At 37.1% G+C, this 15484-nt stretch overlaps 1 protein-coding gene across 9 annotated transcripts in view; it reads right to left on the bottom strand.

Moving 5' to 3' along the window:
- Window positions 1–15484, bottom strand: part of UBAP2 (ubiquitin associated protein 2) — a 119266-nt gene that overhangs the window by 37775 nt on the left and 66007 nt on the right. For 5 of the 9 annotated variants that reach the window (XM_070794998.1, XM_070794999.1, XM_070794996.1 and 2 more), the window contains 3 exons: window positions 9022–9076; window positions 7138–7241; window positions 1981–2046 (listed from right to left, as the gene is read on the bottom strand). In XM_070794998.1, the coding sequence (XP_070651099.1) occupies window positions 1981–2046; window positions 7138–7241; window positions 9022–9076 (225 nt within the window). Of the gene's footprint in view, window positions 1–1980; window positions 2047–7137; window positions 7242–8570; window positions 8720–9021; window positions 9077–15484 lie in introns of those variants that run through there. The other 4 variants (XM_070795003.1, XM_070795004.1, XM_070795005.1 and 1 more) reach the window with 4 other exon arrangements.

A 15484-nucleotide genomic window follows, 5' to 3' on the forward strand; every position in this document is an offset into this window, starting at 1 on the left:
AATGATAATCTGATCTACTGCTTTGGCTAACTTATCTTTAAATGGTTTCCATAATTTCTCCAGAAATGTCACAAAGCAAGTATCAACTTCTGTGTCCCCAAAACATCTCTTTGAATTAAAATATTTTATAAACAAAAGCAGAAAGATATAATAGCTTAAGCTAAAAAACACAAGGTACAATTAGTCCTAAGTGGAAATCAGTACCAGAACTTAGATCTCTAGAGCATGCTTTACATGAAGTTAAAGGGATCCAAGGCAAGCCATCCACCTACACTTCACTATCATCATGGTTTCTTAAGTACTAACTAGTGCCTTTCTTAAGTACTAACACATAAATCTCCAACCTTCTAATGTATTTCCTGCCAGACTTTTGTCTCAGTACATGTATATTTTAAAAGTTCACTGGGATGACCTAGAGGGATGGTATGGGGAGGGAGGTGGGAAGGGGGTTCAGGATGGGGAACACATGTTCACTCGTGGCAGATTCATATCAATGTATGGCAAAACCAATACAATATTGTAAAGTAATTAGCCTCCAATTAAAATAAATAAATTTATATTTTTAAAAAAGTTCATAAAGTGGGCTAGTTTTGAAGCAGGTCAGTACATAGTGTTCTCGGTGCCACCTCCATCCCACCTACCCCAAATTCATGCTGTCACATTCATCACAGGAGACAACACTCCAAAAACTGCAAACTCTACAAAAAACTGAGGCTCAATCTAAGCAGATTTAGGAACACTTTGCCTCAAAAATCATTCCTAAAACTTTCACCTTCAAAGCAACTAAGATTTTATAATAGGAAACAATGTATGATGGAATTGTTCTTAGGATCTCCTTCATCATCAGTCATCAACCAAATAATACTGGGTTAAAAGCCTACACATAAAGCATTGATGCTAGATATCGAACATCTCACTGAAAAGACCATTAAAAATTTAGTGAGTGACGTGAATGATAAATTACATGAATTTGATTAATACACTGGAAATTTGCAGGACACAGAAGTTAAGGAAAGCTAGAATGCTAACGGAAAGTTTATGGGGAAGATGAATCACAGCAAAAATCCTGAAGGCTGAATAGCCAGATATATAATGAAAGGATATTCCAGAAGAGAGAAACAGTGATGAGAAATTACAAAGAACTAAAATATATTAAAATTAACCTTAAGTTCAGAATATGTCTTTTTTCCCCAAAAAAACAATATAAGTTGTGGCAAGATGTTTTAAGTGTACAATTCAGTAATTAATAATTTAAAACACACATTCTTATATATGATATGTAAAGAGACTGGCCTACCACTTTAGAAGTATTATGAAAATAATTAAAACACAAACTAAGCCATCCAGAAGAGGATGAGAAGCTGCGTATATTCAAAAGCAGGCAGAAGACAATGAATGAAGTTGTAGGCAGACATCCTACATGGTAAGGTGTTATGTCCGGCAACAGAGAGGAATGCCCATATCAGCAGCCAGGGCGAAACTGTTGCAGTGATCCACCCTAAATACACAGACTGTAAAAACTACATGACATTAGATAGAGAAGACCATAGAATCAGGTCCTAATCTTACTATGGAATATTAAAATTTTTACAGGAAGACCTTATTCCGCATTGTAGACCTATAAAGCTTCACCTCAAACTATGAGAAAAATTCAATGACATTCATTTATTTTCAGCTTAAGACAATAATCTGAAATGTATGCTTTGTGTTCAGTTTAACTTGATGTTAGTCCTCTACCAAAAACACATATAAGGCAGACTTAAAGGAAAAGGAGCAACAATGATCCAAACTCCGCACTGCCCTAAAGGCCAGTGTGAAAAACACTTTCATTATCAAAAGCTGATTATTTTATCAAGAAATTGTAGAAATAGTTTACAAACACTCACCTGATGAATTATTAGCTAGCCTTGATAAAAATGGAAATTATTGAAAAGAATTGTATAAGAATATTAACTAAGGAATTTTTTAAAAAATCCATACCTTTGATTCCAAAAGAATTTTTGTTTGATAGATTCTGAGCTACATTTTGAGCATCTGATGCCAGTTCTGTGGATCAATGTAAAATGTAAGTTTTTAACTATCATCAGATGACAGAAGGAATTCATCAGAAGAGAAATTAGTAAGTAAATTAAACAATGAGGGGACAGCCTCACAGCTAAGTATATGCTGTGTGTCCAGAGAAAAAGAAACTTCTGTTAGCCATGCTATGACAGACTGCTGTGGCCCAACTATGAATCTTAGCAGCCAGACAGATCTCAAATATTCAATTTGCATCAATTATGCTTGTTCTCATTCCCATGTTCACCAAGTTCCCTTCCCACTTGTCAAAGAAAACATTACAATCTGTTTAAATGGTATGTTTTTAGTATATTTATAAATTTGCATTTTGACTATCCTTCAGTCTTTCTTTTTTGGTCAATCTCGAGTCTGACCCTAAGGATGGATTTGATTATCATCCTGTCAAGTCAGGCTTCTGATTCTATGAAGCTATGGGCTAGACTCAGAACATTGTGTTATCAACAAGACAATACCAGTCTGTGAGGCTTCTAGCGAAACAGCCAGAATCCCATCAGATGACAACATCTTTCATTGTATTTTGCATCAAACATATTTTGCTTATCTAAATGTTTTCCAGGAAGGAATCTGCTACTCTAAATGAAAACCAGAGGGATGAGAGGGAAGAAATAAAGACAAAAGGAAAAGGAAGAAGAGGAGGAGGAATAAGAAAACAGAAAAGTAGCAGTTAATGGATTAATTCAATATTGTTTCAAACATCCAATTTAAAACTCAGTGGAGGTTCTAAGTAAAGCCACTATAAACATCACAGGCAGGTCTTAGTATGGATGTGTTTTCATTTCTTTTCAGTAAAAACCCAGGGTTGAGATTTTAAGACTGTATAGCATCTCTATGTATGCTTTCACACCAGGAATAAGTTCGAATTACACCGTCACCTTCACTAACACTTGGTACTGTCAGTTTCAAAGCTATTTTAGTGGATGAATGGAGGTAGCCTACTTAGCATGCACACTCACTGTAAATTTGTATTTCCCCAATGACATCCCCAATGATGATGAGCACATTTTTGTTTGCTTATTGCAATCCATGTGTCTTCCTTTATGAAGCATCTGTTCCAATCTTTTGCTCATTTTTTATTATTTTGAAATAATTACAGATTCATAAGACGTTATCCTCGCTTCAGTTTTCCCGATGATTACACCTCAAATAATTCCAGTAAAATTTAATAGCAAAACAACTGCCATAGATACAAAATGTGTATACTATTCTATGTCAGTTTTTTACTGTGGTAAAAGAGTGTGCATGTGGTAAAGAGTATTTACTATTTACCTAATGCTAATCTTTTTTAGGGTTACCATGCTAACTAACCCTGAAGGACAGGGAAGCCTGGTGTGCTATAATCCATGGGGTCACAAAAAGTCGAACACAACTGAGCAACTGAACAACAAACCTTTCCCAAGTGTACAATTCACTGCTATTGAGTAATCACAATGTGGTATAGCCATCATCACCATCCATTTTCACAACTTTTTCATCTGCTGTTGTTTTAATTGCTATTTTCATTGGGTTACTTGTTTTCTTCTTAATGACTTCTGAGAATTCTTTATACATTCTGTAATACAAGTCCCTTTTCAAGTAGAGGTTTTAAATAAATATTTCCTCCTAAACTATGCCTTGGTCTTCCATTCTGCTTTCTTCTGAATAACCATGTTTTTCTTTTAGACTCATGCTTATTATGTCCTATATAAGAAATTTTTCCTTAATCCAAGGTGGCTAAGATTTGCCCCAGTATTTTCTTTTGAAGTTGTGGTTTCAGCTTTCACATCTATAGCTATTATCCACTTTTGATTATTTTTTTAATATACAGTATAATGTATGCTGTATTGAATTGTCTTGGAACATCTGTCCAAAACCAATTGTATCTGTGGGTTTATTTCTAGATTTGCTATTATGTAATTGATCTATCTCTATGCTTTTTCCAATTCCACAGTCTTGATTACTGTAACTTTAGGGTAATTTCTTGAAATCATGGAGTGTGAGTCTTTGAATGCTGTTAGTTTTCAAAACTGTTTGGACTATGTTCACACCTATACTTTACTATAAAAATTTCAGAATCAAGTTTAGAATCAACTGACACAAAAAAATCCTACTACGATTTTGAACAAACGTGTATGTTCAAACCTATGTATCAATATGGGGAGAAATGCCGTATCAATAACAATATCAATGATGTATCAGTAACATATCAATAACATTTATGAGTCTTCCAACTCAAAAACACCTCTGAGTTATCTCACCTCCTTTATAGATCATCTTTGATATTTATCTTCATGTTGCATAATTTTTGACATACAAATCTTACACATACTTTGTCAGATTTAGACCAAGGAGCTTCATGCTTTTGTATTACTATAAATGGTAGTTCTTCTGCTCATTAATGTTTCTTCAGACACTCAATTTTTACATTTTACTGTAAGATTTTATATTTTGCATTTGCATAGATAGAAGTCTTATTTTGCATATCATTAGACTTCACAGGCATTTGACGTTTTTTGAAGCTACTTCCCCCCCCCATTTTCTCTGTTGATTATAGAAATATTACCTGTTAAGTGAACTAGCTACATCATTTAAAGCTTTCTAACTAATTTCATTAATTTTTCTATAGATTATTTGTATCAGTGCCAGAGATGACAGGTTTTTCCCTTCCTTTCCAATCCTTTTCTTTTTCATTCTTTATTTCAATGGTTCAGAAATAATGAGGGCAATCCTCCTGTTTCTCTTCAGTTTTGACTAAATCTTTTGCCTTTATTTAAAAGAAAAAAAAAAGTAAGCCCCTTGAATTTGCTCAATGACTCAGGGAACTCAAATTGGGACCCTGTAACAACCTAAAGGGCTGGGATGGGGAGAGAGGTTGAAGGGAGGGAATATATGCATACCGATGGCTGATTCATGTTGATGTTTGGCAGAAACCAACACAATACTATAAAACAATTATCCTTCAATTAAAAATAAATATTTTTTAAAAAGTTAAGGTCCTTTATCTTGTTACAAAAGGATATTCTATACTTCACTAATTATTGTGAAGTTTGCTGTGACTTTTGAATCCACCCTTTTAAGGCACAGGACTGATTAGTTTTCAGTCTATTCACAAGGTGTACAACAATCACAACTACCTATTCCAGAATACTTTCATCACTCCAAAAAAACTCTAGAACCCATTCGCAGCCACCCCCATTTCTCCCAACATTCCCAGCCATCAGCAACTACCAATCTACTTCTGCTTCTATCTGACTAATCTGGATAATTTTTCTTTCTCATTCATCCATTGAAGAACATGTGGCTTTTATGTGAACCTGTATCTTCCATTCTCTCCGGTATGTATCTAGGAGTAGTTTTATTTTTTAAATGTTAAAATATCAAGTTTAAACTTAACATGGCCATGATATATCCTTTTTCTAGTTTACTGAATTGTTTTCCAATATTGTGATTTAAAATTTTTACATTTGTGCTGAAGAATATGATTAATCTATAATTTCAAATGTTGGAAAGAAACTTATCAACAAAATATCTTGACAATTTTAATAGCTATGATATTAATTATAATAGATTATAATAATATCAATATTCCTTTTCTCATTCCTACAACCAATTATGTTTCTTCTGCTTTCCTTGATCAGTCTCATGATAAACTTATCAATTTTACTAGTATTTTCAAACTACTGAGAGGGTAACAGGCAGGAAGGCCAGGGGGTCTCCAAAAAGAGGAAATAGACTGCAAGTGTCAGACGTTTTTCTCTCCCTTAAGCGACAGGAGGCAACAAACAAGTCTAAGACTTTTTTTTCTCTTAAAATTCTGTGTTGCCATGACGACACCTGGTTCCACCTGAACTTAACTTTTCTCAAACGTTGAGCTAACCAATGCAATTTTTTATGGAAATGTTTTTCTTAAGCTATGTTAATGAAACTAGGTATTTGCTCTGGAATTTGCCTTTCTTCAAAATGGTTCCACCTAAGACTAAGTTTTGGCTGATACAGATCAACAAACCAGTATTCATATCAATTGTTTTATGGCTGGGGGATGACACACCTCGTGCCATCCTATCTCAAAAATGCATGTTGTAGGAGAGGGGCTGGTGAAACTCCATCAGCCTTGAGGTGTCTCTATTATCTGATTAGTAACTTTCTAACAGACATAAAACACCTGGCTAAAGACTTAGCAGGGGGCACTCTTTCTGCCCCCTTCTGATGTCTATGTCAGAAGCTTTCTGTATCTCTTTTATACTTTAATAAAACTTTATTACACAAAAGCTCTGAGCGATCAAGCCTCATCATTGGCCCCAGCTTGAATTCCTCTCCTCCGGAGGCCAAGAATCCCAGCGTCTTTCACAGCTCAACAACAACCTTTCACTCCCATTTTTATAACTTTTGTTGGTCCTCTCCATGGTATATTTGATTCCTAGTTTTCCGTGCTCCTGTGATGGTGCCACTGTCTTTTTCAGGTAATTACTGAGCTATGATTTTATATATGGGATTATAATTCATGAAGTATCAAAGTATGTTTTTACAAATATAATCACAGCAATTAATATATATTATCAACATATATTATCAGGAATATTCAAAAGAGTTCTATTAAATAAATAAGCCAATTAACAAGTATTTATCTATGAACTTCAGTAAACAAATAACCCTAAAGTTTTAGGATACAAAAAAACCTGCAAAAGCAACTATTACCCTGAACTCACCTACCACCATCAACCTCTTAATCTGGCCATACTTGTGTTCACCGCTATGAAGAGTGAATACTTTGTTTGAAGTCTGCCACTAAGAAATTATTCTCTGTATCTCTGACACCAAGATCTGAGTGTGGGTTTGTACTGCCTTACACAGGTTTGTTACAGCATCTTCTTCAGAGTGCAAAAGAGGAAAAAAACCACATACCTTATCATCAAGAAGCTTTGTAAATGAGAAACTTTGGAGCTAAGGACCAGCTAAGAGTAGCCTCAGAGGAAGAATAGCTGCCTGTTTTTCATTTTTCTCCACCAGCACACTTGGATGTCATCTTTGGTTATTAAGAGCTCAAATAATTAAAATACATCTCTGGTGAGGACAGACACTTACCAGTTCCCTCATCTGCACCATTCTGAGCAGCTTCCCAAACTACTGGTTTTGTCCCACACCCATCTATAGATGGAGAATCTGAATAGTCCGCAGGATTAAATGTCCTTGGGTTTGAAATAAAAAATAAAGGCAAATGAAATAATCACAAAATTAACTGTATATCATCTTCCCTGACCACTGTAAGAGACTTCATCTTCCTTCTCCTATTTAACCATAAGCCAATTCTTCTGGCCATTGGAATCTAGAGCTTTAAAAAGCAGAGGCTGACTAGGGACTTCCATACACTCTTATATGATGCTTCTACTCGCCTAAATTGTTGTCCTCTGCATCCTAAAGCAGGCGTGGAGACCTATAATAGTTCTAGGCAGGGTAAAGGCTCTAACGAAAAACCCACCCACCCCATGCCAACTAAGCCTAGACCTAAATAGGCAACAGGTCTTTTCTTCCCAAGTCAAAATCCAAATTGGCTTTGAACCTTTTACAATAAATGACTCATTTTGTTTAGATGGATACAAATAAAAAGAAAACATTTTGCTCAGTGCTTCTTTTTAAATAAAAACCCTAAATACCCATGATTCAGATGCCTGTGCTGTGTTTAGTTGCTCATGTCCAACTCTACGCGACTTCATGGACTGTAGCCTGCCAGGCTCCTCTGTCCATGGGGATTCTCCAGGCAAGCATACTGGAGTGGGTTGCCACGCACTCCTCCAGGGAATCTTCCCAACCCAGGGATCGAACCCAGGTCTCCCACACTGCAGATTCTTTACCATCTGAGCCACCAAGGAAGCCCAAGAAAACTGGAGTGGGTAGCCTATCCCTTCTCTAGGGGATCTTTCCAAGCCAGGAATTGAACCACGGTCTCCTGCATGAGATGCCTAACTACAATCAAATTAAATAACATCGCCAAAATTTTCACAACTTATAAAAAAATATTTTAGCATTATTGGGGTGTCACTGACAAAAAGAATCACAACAGCACTTTTTCTGAAGTGGAGGACAAAATCTACAAAATCCTTCAAAGCTACGAGGCTGGGCATATATGTCCAAATGTTCCAGCCAATTTGCTTCCTGCATTTTCATCCTTCTTTTGTCCACAGGGAGCTCAGGCAGAAAAGAGATGGCAAGAGTCACCATCTCTAGGCAGTGACCCAAAACAGTACTGCCGGGAAGCTATGGACAAACAAAGGACTTTTCGTTTCTTGACTATCATCTACCTATGGCGTCTATAAGATGCTTAAATACTTTTTATAATGGGGGGTGGCAGCTAATGCTTTAGATAACAGGAAAAAGTGAAAGAATAACCAGAAACAATGAATAAATAACTGACTATACCATCTATTTAAAAATAATATATTCATCTTTCAGTATTACAATTCAAGATAAAAATGATTGTTCTTCATTAAAAAAAAAAAAAAAACATTGCATTTACTTACCATTCAAAGACAACTGCTGGATTTACCAACATAATTCTTAAGCAATGGTTTTCAACTGGGGTGGTTGTGCACCTCCCTCCCAGGGAACATTTGGCGATGTCTGGAGAAATTTTTGACTGTCACAACTTGAGGAGGGGTGCTACTGGGATCTAGTAGGGAGAGGCCAGGGACGTTGCTAAACATCCTACAATGTAAAGGGAACCCCACCACCTCAATAAACTATTATCCAATCCAAAATGTCAATAAACCCAGGACTAAAAAATCACTCTAAGGCTTACTGCAATACAATCTCATTTGTTCTATTTCATTTTTTTAGTATTTTCTCTTTTTAAATATAGAAAACATCTGACTCACCAGGACGGTTAATCGGGTACAGGATAGGGGAAGGAAAGCCTTAGAGATAACAAAAAGAGAAGGTAGCAAATTCAAAAACAGGATAGCTAAGACTTACCCCATGCCTTGGGTTGAGAATCTTCCTGCCCCTCTCCCTCTGCCACGCCCAAATCCTTTAAAAACAAAAAAGTATAAAAATAATATTTACGTTCCACACAACTATAACTCTACTAACTTCATCCCTTACACACTTGCCCAAACATTACTGACGTTGCTCCTAACAGCACCAACATTCCCAACCAGTACACGCAATCTGCAGGTCCCTGATGACACAAATGCCTATTGAGCTCAAAGGAGAGAAAAGAATTTAATTCTGCTTGTACAACATTTGTCATATACTTCAGCTTAACATAGGCAGGTTATACTTTTAAAAATTCTGGATCTTTTTGAACACATCTAGTGTAAACACCATGGCATCATAAGCCTCTACTATAAAATGAAAGGAAAAACAAAAAGAGGATCTACTAAGGAAGCTGAAGGTATATTAAATACCATTTTTAATAGTAAGATTTTTGATAAATGACCAAGAGGGCAGCAAACAAGACAGCAAGCAAGCAAAAGAAATAGTTTTATTCAGTGACTCTTTGGTTTTTCTTAATTGAATCCTAAATTGTGTATTAATGAACTAAACCCAAGAGTTAAAACTATACAACCCTTAGAAGAAAATATACAGCAAAAGCTTATTACAGTGAATTTTGTAATAATTTCTTAGATATGACCCCCAGAATCAAAGGCGAGAGGAAAAAATTAGATTTTAAACAGGTGAATCAAAAGACATGAACAGAGTAAACAGGCAACCCAAAGAATATCTGCATATTATACATTTGATAAGGAAGTAACATCGCGAATACATAACAAAATTCTACTACTAACAAATAACCAGATTAAAAAATGCATAAGGGGGCTCTTCCCTGGTGGTTCAGTGGTAAAGAATCTGCCTGCCAATGCAGGAGACAAACATTTGATACCTGATCTGGGAGGATCCCGAATGTCATGGAGCAACTAAGCCTGTGTGCCACAACTTTTGAGCCCAAGGGCCGCAACTACTCAAGCTTACATGCCCTAGAGCCTGTGCTCTGCAACAAGAGAAGCCATCGCAATAAGAAGCCCATGCATGGCAACCAGAGGTGTAGCCCCACCCAGAGAAAAGCACTCTCAGCAATGAAGATCCAGAACAGTCAAAAATAAACCAAATTCTTAAAAAAAAAAAAAAAAAAAAAAGGCGTGGTGGGTGGGGAATGGACTTGAATAGATATTTCTTCAGAGATGATGTAAAAATGGTCAATAAGCACATGAAAATATTGTCACCATCACTAATCATTATGTAAACGCAGCACCAATTACAATGGCTGAGGTGGGGGTGTGGAGGAGACAGAAAATAGCAAGTGTTGGCAAGAACACAGAGAAATTGAAGCCTCTGTATAATGTTTGATGGGAATGTACAATAGTGTAGCCACTGTGGAAAACAGTACGTTTGGCAACTCCCCTCAAAATTAAAAATAGAATTATATGATCCTTATAGCATAGGGAACTCTCAATATTCTGTAATAACCTAAACGGGAGGAAAATTGGAAAAAGAATAGATATATGTATAACTGAATCACTCTGCTGTATGCCTGAAATAACACAGCATTGTAAATCAACTGTTGTTGTTTAGTTGCTAAGTGGTATCAGACTCTTTATGACCTCATGGACTATAGATCACCAGGCTTCTCTGTCCATGGGATTTTCCAGGCAAGAAGACTGGAGTGAGTTACCATTTTCTTCTCCAGGGGATTATCCTGACCCAGGGATGGAACCTGTTTCCCCTGCAGGCAGGTTCTTTACCACTGAGCCACCAGGAAAGCCCAAATCAACTGTGGTCCGATGTAGAATAAAAAAAAATTTAAGGGAAAAAAAAAGTGTATGATTCTGTAATTCTGCTTCTGGGGGTGTGTGTGTGTGTGTATGTGTGTGTATATCTCTCTGTGTGTGTGTGTATATATCTGTGTGTGTGTGTGTGTGTGTGTGTATGTATATATATCTCTCCAAGAGAATTGAAAGCAGAGTGTTGAAGAGAGATCTGTACACCCATGTTCACATTGCAGGAAACACAGGTTCCATCCCTGGTCCAGGGAAATCCCACATACTGTGGAGCAACTAAGTTCGTGCACCACAACTATTGAGCCTGTGCTCTAGAGCCGGGAGCTGCAACTACTGAAGCCTACAACTTAGAACCCAGAAGCCCATGCACCACAACTACAGAGTACCCCCAGCTTGCCCCAACTAGAGAAAGCCCTCACAGCAACAAAGACCTAGCCTAGCCAAAATAAGTAATTCTTTTTCAAAAAAGGAAAGAAATCTTGATAAATGCTACAATATGACTGAAACTTGTGGATATTTTGCTATGTGAAAACAGGCCAGTCACAAAAGGACAAATATTTCATGATTCCATTTAGTACTTACTGCTAAGTCACTTTGGAGAAGGCAATGGTAACCCACTCCAGTTCTCTTGCCTGGAAAATCCCATGGACGGGGGAGCCTGGTGGGCTGCCGTCTATGGGGTCAAATAGAGTCGGACACGACTGAAGTGACTTAGCAGAAGCAGCAGTGCCCCTCTGTGATGGGGGCGTGTCCGACTCTGTGCGACCCCATAGACGGCAGCCCACCAGGCTCCCCCGTCCCTGGGATTCTCCAGGCAAGAACACTGGAATGGGTTGCCATTTCCTTCTCCAATGAATGCGTGAAAGTGAAAAGTGAAAGTGAAGTCGATCAGTCGTGTCCGACCCTCAGCGACCCCATGGACTGCAGCCCTCCAGGCTCCTCCGTCCATGGGATTTTCCAGGCAAGAGTACTGGAGTAGGCTGCCACTGCCTTCTCATTTAGTACTTAAGAGTACTCAAATTCAGAGAAAAGTTGTTGTCAAGGGATATATTCACCATACTAATACAATTAAATGTATATTTAATCATGTACAGTTAACTTATCCAGTAGTCCAAGGTAAACTATTAAAAAATATGGTCTTGACAAAAATCTACAAGAGTCAGGGGAACAGAGGGAAATGTCCTAAAAAGTAGAATTCTAATAATGCCTATTATTAGAAATGTCTATTTTAATATCATCAAAAGGCAAAGTTAAGACTTTACACAGCATACCACAGTCTAAAAGAAGGTCAGAAACTGGAGTTAAAAAAAAGAAAGCTTTCAATGTACAAGTTTGGGCAAGATTACAACCCAAAATTTAGGAATAAGATAATTTATCCTTAAAGTTAAGGACGATAAGATGGGAAGAGGAGAGTCACCATATAAGCTTTAAAAAAAAAAAAAAAAAGGCAAATCTTAGTATATAATAAAATGGAATATTATTTGGCTATAAAAAGAAATGAAGTGCTTACACATGCTACAAAATTGTGCTGATATGAAGTAGAACATCAATGAACCTTTAAAACATTACATTAGGTCAAAGAAGCCAGTCAGAAAGGGCACATATTACGAGATTCCATTTACATTGTATGTCCAGAACAGACAAATCTATAAACACAGAAAGCAGATTACCAGTTGTTTATTGCTGGGATTGGAGTGGTGAGGAAGAGGAAGGAATTGGGAATCAATAGTTTTGATTATGGTGATGGCTGCATAATTGTATTGTTGTTGTTGTTCAGTCACTAAGTCCTGTCCAACTCTTTGCGACCCCGTGAACTGCAGCATGCCAGGCTTCCTTCCTGTCCTTCACTATCTCCAGGAGTTTGCACAGACTCATGTCTGTTGAGTTGCTGAAGCAATCCAATCATTCCATTCTCTGTCGCCCCTGCTCCTCCTGCCCTCAATCTTTCCCAACATCAGGGTCTTTTCCAATGAGCAGCCTCTTTGCATCAGGTGGCCAAAGTACTGGAGCTTCATCATCAGTCATTCCAATGAATAATCAGGGTGATTTCCTTTAGGATTGACTGATTTGGTTTCCTTGCTGTCCAAGGGACTCTCAAGAGTGTTCTCCAGCACAATTTGAAACCATCAGTTCTTTGGCGCTCAGCCTTCTTTTGCTCCAACTCTCACATCCGTACAGAAATGTGGAAAAACCACAGCTTTCACTATAGTTGACCTTTGTCAGCAAAGTGATGTCTCTGCTTTTTAATACACTGTCTAGATTTGTATAGCTTTTCTTCCAAGGAGCGTCTTTTTATTTCATGGCTGCAGTCACTGTCCACAGTGACTTTGGAGCCCAAGAAAATAAAACCTGCCTCTAGCATAATTCTATAAATATACTAAAACCCACTGAAATATGTAATTTAAATGGGTGAGTTGTAGAGTATGTAAAACATTTTAGGCTACAATAAACACTGTTACCAGTGAAGAAATCTAAACAATACAACTGCTCTTGATAAGTGCACCCATTCAATGGCATACTGTGTGACAAAAGGTACCAACAAGTGGTTAAATATTAATAGTGGTAAATTTTAAAAAAATGATTCTGCTAAGACATCATTAAATAATATCTAATCTTTGAGCCAGAAAGCAATATGTACATGAAAGAAAAGAAAGAAATTTATAAAAGAAAAACATAATCTAAGGACCAAAACTCAAGAAATCCTGCGAGTTCCCTGGAAAAAGTCAATACCAACTACATATCTCCATGTCCCCAGACAGCAGCAGCCGTACCCAACTACAAAACAGGTACAACCCAAATATCTTCAGCAGATTTTCAAAAATCAAATCCAGGACTTCCCCAGTGGTTCAGAGGCTAAGACACCATACTTGCAATTCAGGGGCCTGGGTTCCATCCCTGGTCAGGGAACTAGAGCCCACGTGCTGCAGCTAAAGATTTGCATGCTGCAACTAAAAGAACCCGCACGCCACAATGAAGATGTAAGGTCCCACATGCTGCGAAGACCTAGTGCAGCCAAATTAAATAGAAACACATTTAAAAAATACAAATAAAATCCATATTCACGTACATTTTAACAAGCTAACAAAACTGTTCTCTCCTTTTCACCTGGCTAGTAATGCTACTAGCAATATTGTTTTTGATATGTATACATTTCCCTTTATCGTGACCTGGTACAAATACCTGTTTTCATCTAACAGCTCAGAAGACAGACCTGGGTTCATAAAATAGAGAAAAACAAGATTAAAGTAGATAATCATAAAGAATAAATCAACGTTATGATAAATGCTAAAACTTTACTCATATAGGTCTCTCTAGGGACTCTATACTACATCTATGTTGAATAACTGCTCAAATTTTTAATTGTTTAATATTATGTATTACACTGAGAACCAGAGTAAAAAAGTTGCTCACTTTCCTTGAAAAAAGCCAAAACACAGAGGACACCTAATCATCTTTACTAGAAGAGGCAAATCCAAATAACAGATATTCCCCCAGGACCAAACATGTGCAACCTAAAGAAAAATAAGTAGAAAGCAATCCCTCTCTCATCCCCAGGAGACTGTAAGCAGGGCTTTGATAACAGCCAAATCTGCCAGAAACTGTGTGGACTTGAATTTATCACTGCACACTCCAGGTCATGATCTTTAAGATGTTAAAGATTTTAAAGTTTAAAGTTAGTTCTAAAGTTTTTTGTACTGGCAAAAGTTCCCAGATTTTCAGAGCTGGTTCAATGATAAAGATGGCTGCTGTGTTGACGATGAGCTGGCCACCTGCCCAGAGACCAGTTCAGCCCAACAGGGCATCTCTGGGGATTATTTCACTCAGAGACTTAGGACTCAGGCAAGTTGTCCCTGGTTCAGGCTTCATCTACAGAAAGATAGGAATAATCTTCCCCAACTGTAAAGTAGCATAAATGAGTCAAATGACAACAGCAAATGCCCCAGGAATTCAAAGAGGAAGAAATCACAGAGTCTACCATCATGTCTCATATATTAGCTTTTCTTTAGCAAAAAAGTCTGATTATAAATGTGCCACAATAATTATTTCAGGAAAAAATTAATGGATTCTAATACCAGTGAAGAAAAGTCTGATGGGAAAATGGTCATTTACAGTCTCAGAGCACTCCCCTGAAAAAAATATGTATTAATTACAAGGAAGGAAGGAGTAACTTTACAAAGGAGAAACTTGGCAGAAACCACTTTCCTTAAGTAATCAAAGCTAACATCACTAGTAATGAGATAAATCTGTATCGTGTACCCTCTAATATGATGTACTGAGAAAGATAGCTATATCATTCTGTGGCATTCCTACCAAAAACCAGTAACATGAATCTAATCATAAGGAAACTTCTCAGATTGTTAATGAAGGTCTTTTTACAAAAGAGATGCTCCAAAGTGTCATCAAGGCCATGAAAGACAAAGGAAGACTATTCCAGACAGATAAACTGTTCTAGATTGAACAGTAAACAGACATGGGAAATAAAAGCTGTGTGTGATCTTGGCTGGATACTGGACCAGAATATTTGCTTGCTACTAAGGACATTAGCAGGATAACTGGAAAGTTTTGAATAAGGCCAAATAGATTGTAACAACAGTAATTTCCTGATTTTATAATTTTAAGGTAGTTCTATAAGCAGTATCTTTTTTCTTAGGAGTTTA

The sequence above is a fragment of the Bos indicus genome, chromosome 8 (assembly GCF_029378745.1).
Source record: "Bos indicus isolate NIAB-ARS_2022 breed Sahiwal x Tharparkar chromosome 8, NIAB-ARS_B.indTharparkar_mat_pri_1.0, whole genome shotgun sequence".
NCBI lineage: Eukaryota > Metazoa > Chordata > Mammalia > Artiodactyla > Bovidae > Bos > Bos indicus.